We start from the raw sequence: 15,961 nt of genomic DNA on the forward strand, positions 1-15,961 counted from the left end.
CATGGGGTGGAGTGGAAACAACACACATCTTTCCCTCCGTAGAGCCCAGCATGCAGTCAATAATAGGTAGGTCAGTAAACGTGAGTTGAATGAGCAATTCGTGCAGACCACCCCTGTGAGAACAAACAGCCAGGGCTTGGCAGATGCCCAGGCAGGTGGGTGGGGACCCTGAGTGAGAGAGGTCGGCTCCAGGGGCGCCTGAGGGGGATGCTGGTGGGGAGGGCGGGGTGGCTGAGCAGGGTGGGGGGACCCAGCAATGGGCTAGGGGCCACATTTGGCCTCTCTGGCAGGTCCTGAGTTGAGAAGCTGTGGTCACTGGCCCCATGCTGGCCGTCTGGGCCGACAGAGGCTGCAGCTGGCCCCGGGACTGTGGTTGCACCCTGCGTCACGGGTGGCCTGGCCGCTGCCCCGAGCATGTGGTCTCTCCCGCGGAAGGCGGTGAGACTTCCTTGTGAGAGTGAAGGCGGGGACAGAAGACAGAGAAGCGGAGGCCGGGGAGATGCTCCAGTGATTCTGCCACAGCTCCACCCTGGGCTCCCTGGAGTCTTTTCTGGAAGCCACAGCCTGGCCAGCCTCAGTCTCCACAGAGGGGCAGGTGGGACCCAAGATTCAAAGGTAGGACCGCCGACTTCCTTCAGCCACTAGCAGCTGCCAGAGGTAGTTTTCCTGCCAGAAACATCACACGGTTACTGACGTGTTTGTCCCTCTGTGTGGGAGTACGCCGGGCGGCCTGCTCGGGACCCGTGTCAGGGCTGACCTCTGACCTTCCTTTCAGAGAGTGTCAGAGGCAGGGAAGGTCACCAGTGACATGAGGAGCTTATGCCCAGATATGGTCACTATGGTTTTGTTGTGTAATTTAATTGCCCGGGATTTGTCAAGTTTGGGGCAAGATTTGGCATCAAGCTTCTGTTTGGCAGATTGAGATACTATGGAATCATACCTGACAGTGACATTTGGAAAAAGCCAAATGGGGAAAGGTGCCTGATCTGAGAGATTTATAAGCAAATATCCAATAAAGGGGACCCTACATAGGAGACTATTTCCAAATAACCAGGGGCTGTGAATGTGTGATTCTGCAAGCTATGCCTCCAGGGCCCCTAGAGGCAGGTCTGTGGTCTTTGTTTAAATTATGGTAAAATACACACAACGAACAATTTACCACCTCAGCCATTTTTAGGGGCACAGCTTAGCGGCATTAAGCGCAGTTGCACCGTCAGGTGACCACCCCCACCAGCCCTCTCTGAGACACTCATCCTCCCACACTGAAACGCTGTCCTGTCCCTGTGAAACACTAACCCCCTCCGCCAGACCCTGGAAACCAGCGCCCTGTCTCGGTCTCTGTGGACTTGACTCCCCTGGGGACCTCACAGGAGCGGGATCCTTTTATGTCTGGCTCAGTTAGCTGAGCACGTCCTCAAGGTTCATCTGTGTGTGGCCGGTGTCAGAGCAGCCTTTCTTTTGAAGGGGAATAATCTTCTGTTGTGCGTATGGGCCACATCTTGCTTATCCATCCATCCATGGGTGGACACCTGAGCTGCTTCCACCTCCTGGCTCTTGCGGGTGCTGGGCTGTGAGCACAGGGGGGCTGTGACCTTCTGGAAACTGGATGTCTCCACGGGGCACAGCGTGTTCCCGTGCTGGGCTGGCTCTTCGATCGGTCAGGCACGTCGTGCCCAACTCCGTAAACTGGGCCTGTAAACTTCCTAAGGGCCTAGAGGTTTGAGACAAGAAAATGGGTTTTTCTGGGTTAAAGTAGAGAAAAGAACACTACAAGTTTGAAATTTTGAAATGTTCAAGTTGTGATTCAGATTTACCTTTTACATAGTTATAACCTAATGACAGATTTGATATGATATAGAACAGGGTTTACAAAGTTCGTACAATGGCTACGTGGTTGCTGTTTATCTTGGAAACCACTGATGTGATTCATTGTTTGCTGCCATCTTTCTTGAATCGTGTGGTTAGCGGCCTCTGAGACCTTTGACTGACTAGACATGGGGGGTTTTTAAGGGCGGAGCTGTGTCCCCCAAATCCATATGTTCAAGTCCTAGCCCAGGACCTCAGGATGTAACTGTCTGTGGAGATGGGGGTCTTTAAAGAGGTGATGAAGGTAAAATGAGGTAGAGGTGATCAGGGCACGGACACCTGCAAGCTGGTCATGTGAGGCCTCAGCGGGAACAGCCCTGTCCATGCCCTGATCCAGGACTCGCGCCTCCAGGCTGCAGGCTGCGCTTGTCTGTGATGTTTGTTACGCAGCCCAGGGGACTGTGACTGGTTAGGGGCACACCTGGCTCCTCAGGCTGGTCCGAGTTGGAGGTGGGGCTGCGGTTACCAACCCAGTGCTGGTGTCTGGGGCCGACAGAGAGTCTGTGGTCTCCTTCCCAGCCTGGCCACTCCAGGCTGCTGTCTGTCTGTAGATTCCATCTCCCAGGACAGAAAGTGTGTCTTGGGTTCCATTCTGGAGATGCGATGAAACTCAAGAGCTGCTTCTGAGTGGAGGGCGAGGAGCCTGGGTGGACCGGGGCCAGGGAAGTGTGGGCTGGGGGTGCCTGGCGAGGCCTCGGAGCAGACTGGATGGGCTGCCCAGAGGCCCGCGCACCCGCTGAGCTGCGAGGCTCTCCAGGCTGGGGGAGACCTGCAGACTCACCCTTGGCAGTCTGCCTGCCTGTGGCATGCACCTTTGATAGACAGTGTCCCAGCTCCACAGGCACACTTTTTTGAGGAAAAATTTAAAACACTGTTCTCATACCCATGTTGAAATAGACTTTGAAGTGCTTGTTTATTTATGTGTTTTTTTGTGGGTAGAGGGAAACTAAGTGTGTTTATTTTGACGGAGGTGCTGGGGATTGAACAAGGACCTCAGGCATGCTAAGCCCACGCTCTACCCCTGAGCCACACCCTCCCCACTAAGTTTGAAGAATCCATTTGGTGGAGAACGATTGGGGTGGGGCACCCCGTGACACCCTGGCACCCACAGGCAGGGCTGCAGCGATGGCCAGCGCTAGGCGTCTGCTGCTGCTGCTCTGCCTGCTGCCTGCGTCCCTGGCGTGGAGGAGAAAGGGCCTGGGACAGTCCTACAAGGTAAGCACCACGTCTCCAGTCGCCAGGCCACAGCCCACACTGGTGGGAACCCAGGCCCCTTTCCTGCCCCTGGGGCTCTGTGCCCCTTCTCCTCCCACCCCATCCTGCCACCTGGTCCCTGCCGCCTGGCACAGAAGCTGCTCGGGGAACCCAGCACGGAGGAAGAGAGTGGCCGGGGCAGGTGTGGAGGAGGAGGTGAGGGGGAAGGCAGGGCCAGTGGGTGCGCAGGTGGGGCTGACAGCGAGCGCCTCGTGGTGTGACGGCAAGGACCACGTGATCTTCCGTCTGTCATGTGGACTGGCTCTGTGTCACTCCTGGATCCTGCCTGGTTCATGGGGCCCCCTGCACAGCGAGGATGCAGGAGGTGGGGGAGGGGCGCAGACGCCCTGCCAGGTGGGCTCCCTTCCACCAGGGCCCTCCTGTTTCTTTTCTCCAAGTCTATCCCCCAGAAACCAGGGGGTGCTCCCCTTGGGCCCCCACAGTCCAGAGCCCCACCCTAGAAGTGGGCTCCCTCCTCTGTCCTTGTTCCTCACCTGCAGGGCCTCCAGCACCTGAGCTCAGGGACTTAACTCTCAGCTGGTGAGAGCTGTGGTCTCTTACAACAGTATAACCCACAACAGTGGCTCTCTGGGGCCTTAGTAATTTTGAGATTGTAAAGGAGCTCGGAGACCACATTTCTGAGAACTGAGGGCAGGCCCCTCACAGAAGGTGAGCAGGTGGCTGGCCTGGGCCTGGGCTCCTTGCTGGCTCTGTGGTCCTAGGCCAGTCATTTACCCTCTCTGAGCCTCAGTATCTCACCTGTAAAATGTGAGTGGGGAGAAGGGGGCCGGAGGCTTCATCCTCAGCCCTTCTTCCCACCTGGCTGCTGGGCCCCACCGCCTCCATCATCCTCTGTGGACCCTCCTGCCTCCGTTTTTGCCGCAGTGGATCGGGGAGGCCTGTGAGAGACACGAGGAATGCCAGAGCAGCTGCTGCGTCAAAAACAGCCTGAGCCCCCAGAAGTTCTGCACCCCCCGGAATGTCTTCCAGCAGTGCCTGTCCTGGCAGAAGGTGCGTGGAGGCGGGGAGGGGGCGGCCCTGGAGGGAGGTTGAGGGCCTGGCAGGAGGAACTGGGTCTCCATCTCTGCAGCCGAACGGGCACTCCTGCCAGGGCCACTCGGAGTGCCAGAGCGGCTGCTGCACCACCAACGGCTACAGACCGCAGATGTTCTGCACGGCCAGGACGCTCTTCCTGCAGTGCCTGCCCTGGCGCAAGGTGCGGGCCTGCGGGGGCGACACGGGGTGGGGGGCGGGCTGGGCCGACCCGTCTGACCACTGCCCTCCGCCTCCCAGCCCAGGGGGGACTTCTGCCTGAAGCACAGCGAGTGCCGAAGTAAGTGCTGCGTCAGGCTGAGCGAGCTCAGCAGGCACCGGTGCGTTCCCCGGAGCGGCATCCTGGCCCAGTGCCTGCCCCCAGTGAGTCCCGGGCTCCGCCTCCAGAGGTGGACTGGCCTCTGTTTCCCTCTCCTGCAGCAGGAGCATGAGGGGGCGGCAGAGGGCACAGCCGTGGGCGGGTGGGGGTGCTCGGGGCCAGCAGGGGGCAGCACCCCGCCTCCGGGGACTGACACCTGCAGGGCTGGACCACCCAGGCCGGACCCTCCTCCTCCTCCCTCCCATCTCCTTCTGGAGTCTTCCATGGGCTGAACTGCAAACCTGGAGGAAAGAGTTCAGTGAGGCAGCCCCTAGAGGGCAGCCCCCCAGGACACAGAACATGAAGAGGCCCATGGGGGATCTAGGGGGGCAGAGGGAGATGATGGGAGACGGGGGAGGTTGGTGCGGGTGGGGCACCAGAGGTAGGGGGCTGGGGAGGGGAGGTGGGTACAGGGGGTGGGGGGCCACCAGAGGTAGGGGGCTGGGGAGGGGAGGTGGGGGTGGAGGGGTGTTGGGGCACGGTGACTGCGGATGTGATTTGGGTTGGAGAGGACACTGGGGTGAAGCTTTTGAGCACCTGTTTTGATGCTCAAATCCATAACTTCAGTCTGACTGTGAAGGTCTCTGACCCTGGAGGTTAAGAACCAGACCCTTTTGAGCCCCTCCTCACCTGCTCCTGTGGTGCCTCAGACCCCAGAGCAGCACTGGGCGAGCTGGTGCCCACACAAGTGAGTCCGAGGGTGTCTGGGCAGATCCACCGGTGGAGGCGGCAGTGCCGGGGAGAGGTATCTGGCCATTAGGGTGCGCCTGGCCCCAAAGGCCAGCTCTCTTCTGCTCCTGCCTCCGGGCCTGGGTCTCCCTGTGTGTTTCCTAGTTCTCACCTTGTCCTCCAGTGACGTGGACCCCGCGGACGTCCACTTGTCAGGCCTGAGTCCAGCAAGGTGGGAGCCCTGCACCGTGGCTCAGGCCACTCTTACTGGGATGGTGAAAACCTGCAGGGATTCGTTGTCTAAACGGAAACTTCTGAGACCAGTCCTGTCCTGGTCTGTGAAAACCAGTCGCAGCCACTGGAACCTGCGTATGATGACGTGGTGACAATAAACCTACTGCCCTGACAGAGTGAGCGTGTCTGTAGACAGATGGAGGCCACGGCGCCGCCCTGGGAAGCCCGCTTAAGCAGAGATCAGGTCTCCCTGGGAAAAAGGGCAGGTGCCGGTGGCGGGTGTAACTCCTCACTGCACATAGAAGTCCTCACTCAGGGTTGTTCAAACTGAAAAGGCTCCCTTGACCTTGCTGACGGCGCAGTGAGGACATGGGCACCGACCCCCTGAAGACTCCTGGGGGCCATGCGTTCACTCCTCCCCCTCCCTCAGTCCCCAGGCCGCCTACCTGCCTCCAGAGCAGAGGCCCTGGCTCTTCTGGAAACTCTTCTTGGGGGCAAATACCACAGCCCGCTCCTCTGTTCCCCGGACGCCAGAAAGTTAACTCTCACTGGAGACCGGTCGTCCTCAGCGCCCGTCACCCGCACCTGCAGGCTTCTTTTCCCGGCTCTGTTACAAGCAATCCCCCCTCCTCCCTGCCTCCCGGGGGGCCCTGGTGAGTCACTGGGCAGCCCAGTGCCCTGAAAACCCACACCGCTACAGAAGTCTGCTCACCTTCCATTCACTGCCACTCACAACTGGAAGTGACCCCAGTGTCCCTGGGTGAGCCAGTGGATAAACAGTGTGCCCTGTCCCCCACAGACGGCGTGGTCCCATTGTACCATCCTCCAGAAGAGACCCCTGGACGGAGACCAATTAGTGGCTGCAGGGCTGGGCTGGGAGGAATGCGGCCGCGACAGGAGGCCTGGGGTGAAGGAACAGCAGCGGCTGCCTGTGGTGGGCTTCCAGGAACGCTGGCCTCCCTCACCTCCGACCTGGCTTTGCAAGTCAGCATTTCAGTGTAACTCATGAGATTGACGTGAAACAAATCTGGTGTGGCCTAGGGCACGCTGGTGTGTTTTGTGGTTGTGTGGACAGATGGGAGGGGACAGCGGTGCCCTGAGGAGCCAACCGCGCTGCTGTCTGCTTCTGGTGAAGACTGCCAAGGAGACGCCCTTGGGCCAGTCCCTGGGGGGACGGGGGTGGCCTGTGGGTCGAGGGGCACCGCAGGAGTGTCCTCCTGTTGAGTGTCCTCTGTTGTTTGGAGGTCCCTTGGTGGTTAACCAGCCCTTGACGAGTCCAGGCAGGACTCCAGGCTCCAGTCCAGCATCCGCTCCCCCACCCTTTATTTGGGGTTACAATGTGCCTTATAGGAAACCAATTTTCCCTCCTTTGCAGATAGGGATGGCCTAGTGACACACTTCTGATAAGGCTGAGTGCTGGGGGCACTTTTGTGAAGGGAAGGCCTCCCCTCTTCCATCTTCCAGCCAGGAACTCTGAGGCACCAGCAGTCACCTTATGACCCTGAAGACATGTTGGGTACCATGGAAACCACAGCAAAGGGCAGGGCAGCTGGAAAGCGGAGTGAGCCCTGGGACAGGTAACCTGAGCAAAGCCCTCACCTGCTCAACCAGACCCCTCAGAGAAGCCTGCACCCTGACCTAGGTCACGGCTTCTCTTCTCACCTGTTCCTGGCAACTGAGCATCACTCCTAAATACATCATCCAAAATGCAAGGTCCTGGCTTCTTGAAGACTTGAAACTTTTTCAGGGGAGAAGGAGGTAATTAGGGTTATTTATTTATTTGTGGAGGGACTGGAGATTGAACCCAGGACCTCGTGGTTGCTAAGCACGCGCTCCACCACTGAGCTACACCCTCCCCCCTGGATTTGAAACATCTTTCACCAAGCACAGATGAAGCCATACGCCTGCACTTAGAGACCACGGTATGTGAAAAATACGTAATACTGGCGTCCTATCCATGTGGTGGTCTTGGCTGATGCTGTTAAAAAAAAAAAAAACAACTCCAGAAGAGGTGTAATGTATTGGAAATAAATGTAAAAAAGATGAAACTGCTGTTGTTTGATCATGATGAAATGATTTTCTCAGAAAAACCAGTATCAACAAATGGTAAAACTGTTGAGGTTTCCAGACACAACATCAGCCAAGGAGAACCACTGGCTTTTCTCCACGTCACCAGTAACCAGGGAGAAAGCACAGTAAAAATAACATCCCTTTCAGATGAGCGGTAACATTATTCTGTGCCCAGTACCACCCCTTCCTTGTCCTCATGCACCAGGGCCATGGGACGGCGGGCCCACCGGGGCGGGCCTCTTGCCCCGATTTTCTCTCTGATGCACCCACTGCGCCGCCCAACCGCCTGGCACCTGGTGGGAGGGAGGAAAGTCTCAACAAAGGAAGGTGCCGCTCCGCCCAGCACCGCCCCCAGTGGCCGCCAGGTGGCACTGCAGGCCGACAGCCGGTGACGGCCGCGGGAGTCTCCCAATGCTCCTGACCGGTCGGGGATGGAGAGGCGGGGGCCTCCTCCACAGACCCTGAAATTCCCCTTTTCAGCAGGAAAACAGCACTTTGCCCACGGCTACCCGCGAATTTTGGGGGACGCAGCCCTGGGAAGTAGTCGCTGGTCACCAGCGAAGGATGAGGGAAGGAACCAAGGGTGTGTGCCTGACCTCCACCTGCCACAAAGCCCCACAAAACACTCAACCAGCTTTTCCTCCAAAATCAAGGCTGTATTTATCTTCATCGGTTGACGGGTGAACAGGATGCTTAAAGTAACTGGAGTTGACAGTGGAAACGGGGTTGAAAATACAGAATCGAGCAAAGCAAACAGGTGCAGCTGGCTGAACTGAGGCTCAGATGCCGAGGACACAGGTGTAGACATCGGGAAACGAGGGACACTGACAACGGGGCCCGGTGACATTCACAAGGTGATGAGAGCAAAACTGAAACCAAAAGGACATTGTGCTGAGGCCCCGGCTGGTGGGAGCACGTGAGACAGACGTCTTCCGCTGGCCTCCGTGGAGAACAGGTGTCCTTTCGTGATTAGCCTTTTTAGCCTCTTTGCTTCCAGGGTTCCACCCATCTGGTGTCGGTTCCGGGTTGCCGCAGTCAGCACGAGGGGCAGGTGCCCGCCGCCCAGCGCTTGCATAGTTGAAGGACGTTGCAGGTGCACGTCTGAGGGCATTCCCAACGGACAGCCGGCGGCTTTTGTGACCATGTTGAGCAAATAACCAGAGGAGTTTCTAGAAACTGCTTTTATAAAGTCTACCTAGATTAAGAATTTAATAACGTCATATATTTATATTAAGACTATTTACACTTAAAAAAAAAAAACAAACTGAAAAAGAAACCCCTTTACACGTCTGCATAAAAAGGCAAAAAAAGTTTGTACATTATTAATTTTCTGTAACTTCGGTTCCAAGTACCAAGGGAGGGCCAGGGCCGGGCCTGAGTGGGGTCCTCACAGTGCGTTGGACAAAATGACCGTTTTTTTCTCTATAAATAAGACAAAAAACCCCTAGGGCTCTGGAGAGGGATCTGAGGCCATTACATCGCAAATCCAAACTAAAAAAAGCAAAATTCTGTTTTGTTTCTTTTCCATGTCTAAATAGCACAAAATTGAAAAAAATACAAATCTATTAAAAATGCTTCTCACCCTTGGGAAAAAAAGGTACAAACTTTAATTTTTTTTTTCCAGTAGCCTAATCTCAAGCTCGAAAAACAAAAGATCACCCCAGAAAAGCTGTGTATGAAATCCCCGACTCCACAGGCTCGAGTGGAAAGGCGAGCGTCGCCCCAGGACCGATGGAACTGTGCTTTAGTTCTAGAAAGGTACATTTAGAAAAGTTGACAGCAGTGCGTTGGCGAAGGGGCGTCTGTACACGGGGCGGGCGCGACCGCGCGGCGACTACCGCGCCTCCACCTCCTGCGGGTTACGGGACGGGGAGTAGTCGCGCGCCTCCCCGGGCGCGCGGGCGCCGAGCGGCGTAGTCCTGCTGCGCGGCGGCCCCGGCGGGGTGGGGGGCCCGCCCGCGGTCACCAGCGGGGGCGGCGCGCCCAGTGCGGCAGCGGCGGCGGCAGCAGGCGGGGTCCGCGTCAGGAGCCCTCCGTGCAGCGCGGCGGCGGGCGCGAGGCGCGGGTAGTGCAGGGCGCCCAGCGCGGGCAGGAGCGCCACGCCGTCCAGAGCGGAGCCAGCGGGCAGGTGCGGGGAGGCGGCGCCCAGGTGCGGGGAGGCGCCTAGGTGCGCGGCCCGCGCGCGCTCCAGCTCCTCGCGGCGCGCCTCCCGCAGGCGCTCGGGGCTGTAGTCGTGCGGCTCGCGGTCGCGGTAGGGGCGCTCGGCCGGCTCGAGGAGGGCGGCGGGACCCGGGCTGGGCAGGGCGCGGCGGGGCAGCTCCAGGCCGCGGTAGGCGTCCCGCAGCGGCTCCCACGCGAAGCCCAGGCGCTCACGGCCCGCAGGGCCCGGGCCAAGCTGCGGAGGCGCATCTCCGTCCTCCCCGCGCTCCTCCTTGACCTTCACGTCGCTCGGGGGCCGCTCGGCCGACGCCTCCGGAGGCTTCCCGGGCTCGCGGCCCAGGAAGCCGGCCAGGCGCAGACTGTCCCCCAGGGCTGCCTTGCTTTGGGGTGACGGCAGGCGCGCGGCCAGCTTGGCGCCGTCCTCCTTGACTGGGGAGCGGCTCTCCTTGACGCGGGGCTCGGCCTCGCGCTCGGCGGGGACCCCGGGCCGGCCTGGATCGCCCTGGCCGCGAAGCAAAAGGCTGCTGCTGGGGTGGCCCACCGGGGCTACCGGCGAGGCCCGACTCAGCAGGCGTGTCTTCTCCAGGAGGTCCCTGGGAGCAACGAGACAGACAGCCTCCGCTCAGCCAGGCAGGACACCCCGCAGCAGGCTCCTTTGCCACCAAGTTCCCACCTTCAGGCAGCAAGGCCATAGCCCACTGCTGTGACCTCACGGTCCTTGGCAAGGGGGTAGGGTTGGGGGTTCGTGGGGGTCCACTGAGCACCCCGGGCACCCATGCAATTGCTAATAGCACCCTGCCAACCCATGTGGATGACCACGTATACCCCCATGCCTGCCTCCCCTCTGTGAACAACTTGGAGACCAGCTTTGCAGCAGAACCTGACTTCTCCACCTGGACCCAGGCTACTGAGCTTCTAAAGCATAACAGGTCTTCAGTGAGGAACGCAGGGGAGTTCCACCTGGGCCCCAGACCCACTGGAGGGATGGGGGCCTGGGAGTCCTCTCTCTAGAGTGTGTGCGGCCTGGCTGGGCTCACCGCAGCCCAGCTGCCCTGTCATAGGCTGGCTCTCACCATCGGAGGTGCCATTCTGTCTGTACATTTTAGCTCTTGGCCCCTGAGGCTGGGGACTAGGAGGGCATGGCCTCCGCCCCGATGAGGGGCTGTGAGGGCAGCTGGGCTTGAGTGGTTAGACGGGGCTTCTTTTCCCCTCAGGAGTCCCCAGGTCCCCCTCCCCCAACAGAACCCTCAGTGCTGCATCTGGTCACCATCACCCTCTTGACCCTGAGGTCCCCACAGGGGACCTGCAAAGTTCCCCAGGCTCCTGACCCTCTGCAGTGACAGTGCTGTCCTGGAACAAATGTCCCCACCATCTTCCATGCTAATTCAAGGCTGCCCTTTCCCCCACCCTGCCTTCCCTTGAGCTCCACCCCATGTACCCCCAGTGCCTGGCATGCAGAGATGCCCAGGAGTGGAATGCCCTAAATTCTGGATTTGGAAAAGTGGGGGGAGGGGACGTGGGTGGAAGGGCCGGACAGGGAGCCCTTCCCTGCTCCTGTCCACAAGGCCGGCCCAGGACTCCCCAACAACTGTCAGGCCCCAAATTGCCGCTGACCTGGGAACATGGCTCCCACTTCCCCTGTGCTGGTCTAGCCCTGCTGCCCACTGGGGAGGGGGGGGCACACAGACAAGCTCAGCCCCCATCCTCCAGCCCAGATCCCCCCTCCAGTGTGCAGCAGCACCCTCTGCCCACCCAGAACCAGGTGTGAACCAGGTGGCTCCACTGCCCTGCTGATCTGAGCTCCTGGGGACCTCCAAGGAAGTGGACCCTTGCCCTGGGTGGTGCCTGCCCAGATCCTGCCCCAGCAAGGGTCCCCTGTGGGGGCAGGGTGGGGGGACCCTCTGCCCCCAGCCTATCCCAGCCCTGAGAGTGCAGCCTTCACACCCTCCCAATGAAGAGCTCCAGGGCAGAGCTCAGTTTGCACCCAGGGCTCAGCAGAGCTGGCTGGGGGCTGCTGGGAGGGACGGGAGTGGGGCGAAGGGGGGCTGGAAGCCAGCAGGGTCGGGGAGCTAAGGGGCAGGCAGGTCCCCACTTACCGCTCCTGCTCCTCCTTGCCCTTGTCCGGCTCTCGGTCGTGGTTGGTCAGGGCTGAGACCCGCTCGGCGTCTGTGGGCTTGGGCCACGGGGGTGGCGTGGGGAAGGAGGGTGGTGCCCGGTGCAGCCGGTTCCAGGCCTCATGTGGGCTGGGCAGGCCGTGCAGTGTGGGGCCCTCCTTGGGGGCAAAGATGCTGCCGCCAGGAGCTGGGGGGTGGGGGTGGGTGGCAGCGGGAGAGTGAGGCCTGTCTACTGCCCCATCCACCTACACCGAGGCCCCTGTGGAACCGCTGGGAGAAAGCACCGGATTCCCAGCCCCAGGCCCATGCGTACCCCAAAGAGGCAGCTGGAGGGGGAAGGTTGCCCTGGCATTGGTGCAGCTCAGATGGGCGCAGGTGTGGATGAAGAACGCATGTGCATGCACCTGTGCGAGGGGAGGGTGCGGGTGCAGGGAGAGCAGACGGCACGTGGTCACTTACTCAGCGTGTGGCTGCCCAGGCCTCCGAAGGCGTTGCTGCCCAGGCTCCCCAGGCCCCCAAAGGTGCTTGATCTGCTGAAAGGGTCTGTGGGGGCAACCAGGGCTCAGGGGTCCCCATGTGTGCACCAGGCACCCCCTTGCACCCCGACCCACTGGGTCCAGAACCTTGCAGGTGCCACCTATGCAATCTGAGGGGCCCCCTGGTTCTCAGGGTCACTTCCCCACCTACATCCCCCAGCCCTGAGGTCAGCAAAGGCCAGCTGGAATGCATGGACCTCGGGGGGCACGTACCTGCCAAGTGACCAGTGGGTAGGAAGCTGCCAGGATGGGCTGAGGGTCCGAATGGGTTGGTGGGGGGATGGGAGGCACCTGGTGGGGGGAGGAGTAGGTTGATGGAGGCCTGAGTGCACCTGGGGCCTCCCATCTGCAGCTGGTTCCCAGGGTGGGTGCACCCCAGCCTGCTCTACCTCTCACTCCAAGCACATGACCCGGAAGGGGCTTTCGTCTCCCGGGGACCTGGAGGACCCCGAGGTGGGGGCGGGCAGGCAGGGAGGGAGGGAGGGGCTGATGGCCGTGGGGCCCCCAGAGGAAAAAGGGCAGAAAAACAAGGCCCAAGGCTGAGCCCTCATGGGCTGCCCCCGAAGTCACCCCCTGGACTTTCTAGCCAGAGCTAACAAATGATCCCAGTCACCCAACTGGGGGTGGGGCCCGGGTGCTGACGGGCACCGGCCTGTGTCACGGCTGCCGGAAGGAGGAAGTTCCTCCTCTGGTGTCCCCTGGTTGCAGGCCACCGCTCCCAGTGTCACTGTGGCATCAGCCCTGGCTCCCAACACCCCTCAGAACCAAACCTGGAGGGCAGCGCAGCCCTGAGAAGGGGTGATCGGGACACGGCTGATCCTGCCACTTAGGGTGGGGGACCCACTCATCAGTCCAGAGGTGGATCTCTGGTGAAGCCGGTGACGTGGGCGCCCCCTCATGTCCTTCCAGCTCCCTCCACCTCAACAACAGTGCCTCCTGAGTGCCTGCTGGTGAAGACTGCGGCCAGGCTCCTCCAGCCAGACACATGCAGGTCCGAATCTCCACAGAGCTCCCAACTGGAAAGTTACCCTCACTCCTAAGTGACTCTAAGTCAAAGATACCAAACCACTAGTTAGGACACAAGGGGCCCCGGGGCTAACGAGACCGCATATCAGAGCACGTGGAGGGTGACTGGGGAAGCGTGTTGCCTTAGAAAGGGACAGGAGGAAAGGGAAAGAGAGTGGCAACCTCAATACAGATGGAAGGAAGAAAACACGCCAGAGACGGAGGGGCGAGCAGAGCCAGCCACAGGACGGTGCCAGACAAGCAGGGAGGCGACCAGGTGTCCACGGACGGACAGCCCAGTCCCAGGAATCAGACGGTCTCGATGGGGCCTGTGCTGGGGGAGGCAGAGCAGGACGGGGCCCTGGGTGGGTGGGGCTCAGGCCCCACGAAGTACAGAGTGGCCCAGGCTGTAGTCCGTGGGCTCTGGTCAACGACGGCTGCTGGCTCACAGGGCTGAACCCCGGATGGGAGGCCCTTTGCTTTCTGAGGGACCCAGATGCCTGGGAGGCCCCTCTGCGCGGGCTGGGGCCTGGGAGCCATCAGGGCAGTGGAGCTGGGGCTGACCATGCCCATGAGGCCAGCCAGCGTGACCCCATCCACGCCCATCACCCCAGCACGCCGACGGGCAAGCCACATGTCCACCTGCAAGCGGGCACTGGGTGGTGGTGGGTATACATGGACTCAGAGCAGCAAAAGCAACAAAGAGTGGTTGGGGAGGTGACACCTCTGAGGAGGTGACATCCTGCTAGGGCCTGACAGCTGGGGAGGAGGGAGCAGCAGGCCTGGAGTGCAGGCTCCAGGCCACCAGCCTTGGAAAGGCCTGTGTGCACAGCTGCCCTCGGCTGGTGTCTGGGAGCTTGAGTTTCAGGAGGCTTCTCACTTTCCTCTGATAGGAATGCCTCACGTACGCTTAGGGTGCTCGTGCCAACAACGTGGCTTATGCTGAGCACCTGTTCTCCCTCTGGGAGTCGGCTGTTTTGGTACCTGCAGGCAGAGGCGCCTGTGTGACCGGCCCACAGTAAGACCCTGGGCGCTGGGTCTCTCTGAGGTTCCTCGGGTGACAGCGCCTCTCATGGTGTCACCGCTCCTGGCTGGGGAAACGAAGTGTGTCCTGTGCTCCTGACTCTGACTCTCCGCCCTTCCTCCTTGGCTGACTGCTGTGTCTGTCTGTTGCCACACTCCAGCTGGGGGTGATGTGCGCTAGGTCCTGGGGTTGATCCCAAGGACGCTGACACAGCAAGCCCCTGGAGTAGTGCCGGTGTGGGCGAGCATGGGGGTTCTCAGGAGCAGTTTCCTTCCATTCTGAGAAAAGCCGAACCTTCCCAGGAGGGAGGCAGGGACTGGGAGGCCCCAGGCTAGCGGAAGCGTCTGCGGGAGGAGACGGGTGAGCACGGCAGGACTGCCAGGGCCTCGTTCCGGCACCAAGACACAAGAACGCTGCCCAAGCGGCTGGAGCTCTGCTCCCGTACCAGCCAGAAGGACGAGGCGGGAGCGCTTCTGCCTGAGGCAGGCCCCTGCTCGCCCAGGGCCGGGGCCCGCACCTCCTGCAGGCTGGGCCACCTTACCGGAGCTGGAGAAGAGGGGCCGGGCCAGGTCCTGCGGGTAGTGGAATCCAGCGAACACTCCTGGGGCGGGGGGTCTGCCGAACAAGTCCAGCTTGGTGCCCACGTCCAGCTTGTGGGGGTCCAGCTGCAGCTGCCGAGACAGAGCACGTGCTTGCTGGGAGGCTGGGCTCTCCATGCTGCCAGGGCCGCACCTGCAGCCCTGAAGAGCCAGCAACGAGCTGGACCACAGGTGCGGTCCTGCCTGCTCCACTGGCCTCGCCCGGCAGGCGGTCGGCCAGGTTAAGACTCATCCCAGTCACGCCCCAGCCGACTCGGGAACCCGAAATGTCGTCAGTGACCGATGCAGGAGGGTTTTAGGGGAGGTGTCTCCTTTCTACACGGCCTTTGAAAGCTGGTGTGTTTTAGGCTTAAAATGCATCTCAGCTTGGATGCTGTATTTTCACTGGAAACACTTTGAGTTTAGATTTTGTAAAGTTGAGCTGAAAAAGTGCATTCACACCTGAGTCATTCCAGTTTTCCAATGACTCAATTCAGAGTCAGTATTAAGATCTAAATTGATTAAAGCTAAATAAAACTCGGCGGCCAGTCCCTCAGTCAGGAGGGCCCCAGGAGGCACGGGGCCTGGCTGAGTCCTTGGTTCCACCTGCTGTGGTGGCAGGGACAGCCCCCCGCCCTGCCGCCTCCACTGTGCCTTCGAGGGGGTCCTATCTGAGCTTCTGCATATGGAAACACACGGGACTCCGTCACACATCCCTTCCCGTGACTGGTCCTTGGTAGCCTGTTTAGGACGTGATGATTTAAAAACATCCTGTATGGGGTAACACGTGTTACCGGGTATGGCAGGAAAGGGTGCTGGGACTCTCCTGTGGTATGGGAGGGGTGAGGTCCCATCCTGACCTCCTGGGAGGGGCCTCTTCCTGGCGTCACTCGGCCAGGGTGCCTGGCACCACCCCCTGGGATGGGGACGGCCCCGAGCTAGGTTCTTGTTCACTGTCTGTCCCTCCCAGGAGCACACAGGCTCCGTGAGCACTTTTAGTCTCCTCTGTCCACTGCTGAAAACCCAGGCACAAAGCAGGC

General features: G+C 60.3%; 2 protein-coding genes across 9 annotated transcripts in view; one reads left to right on the plus strand and one right to left on the minus strand.

Moving 5' to 3' along the window:
- The first annotated feature begins 513 nt into the window (after positions 1 to 513).
- LRCOL1 (leucine rich colipase like 1) lies at positions 514 to 5,948 on the plus strand. 2 transcript variants are annotated; one of them, XM_032471951.1, is made up of 6 exons: positions 514 to 615; positions 2,978 to 3,081; positions 4,006 to 4,131; positions 4,211 to 4,336; positions 4,414 to 4,536; positions 5,385 to 5,948. In XM_032471951.1, the coding sequence occupies exons 2-6, from the start codon at positions 2,992 to 2,994 to the stop codon at positions 5,385 to 5,387; spliced, it is 468 nt and encodes a 155-aa protein (XP_032327842.1). In that variant the 5' UTR covers positions 514 to 615; positions 2,978 to 2,991; the 3' UTR covers positions 5,388 to 5,948. The 2 variants fall into 2 exon arrangements, with proteins under 2 accessions (XP_032327842.1, XP_032327841.1); XM_032471950.1 differs by lacking the exon at positions 5,385 to 5,948 and having other exon boundaries at positions 4,414 to 4,764.
- A 2,191-nt stretch (positions 5,949 to 8,139) lies between these two features.
- FBRSL1 (fibrosin like 1) overlaps positions 8,140 to 15,961 on the minus strand; it is an 81,382-nt gene continuing 73,560 nt past the window's right edge. For all 7 annotated transcript variants that reach the window (XM_032471941.1, XM_032471940.1, XM_032471942.1 and 4 more), the window contains 5 exons: positions 14,885 to 15,014; positions 12,528 to 12,605; positions 12,238 to 12,321; positions 11,761 to 11,965; positions 8,140 to 10,257 (listed from right to left, as the gene is read on the minus strand). In XM_032471941.1, the coding sequence (XP_032327832.1) occupies positions 9,339 to 10,257; positions 11,761 to 11,965; positions 12,238 to 12,321; positions 12,528 to 12,605; positions 14,885 to 15,014 (1,416 nt within the window). In that variant the 3' untranslated portion in view covers positions 8,140 to 9,338. The remainder of the gene's footprint in view (positions 10,258 to 11,760; positions 11,966 to 12,237; positions 12,322 to 12,527; positions 12,606 to 14,884; positions 15,015 to 15,961) is intronic.

The sequence above is a fragment of the Camelus ferus genome, chromosome 32 (genome assembly GCF_009834535.1).
Source record: "Camelus ferus isolate YT-003-E chromosome 32, BCGSAC_Cfer_1.0, whole genome shotgun sequence".
NCBI lineage: Eukaryota > Metazoa > Chordata > Mammalia > Artiodactyla > Camelidae > Camelus > Camelus ferus.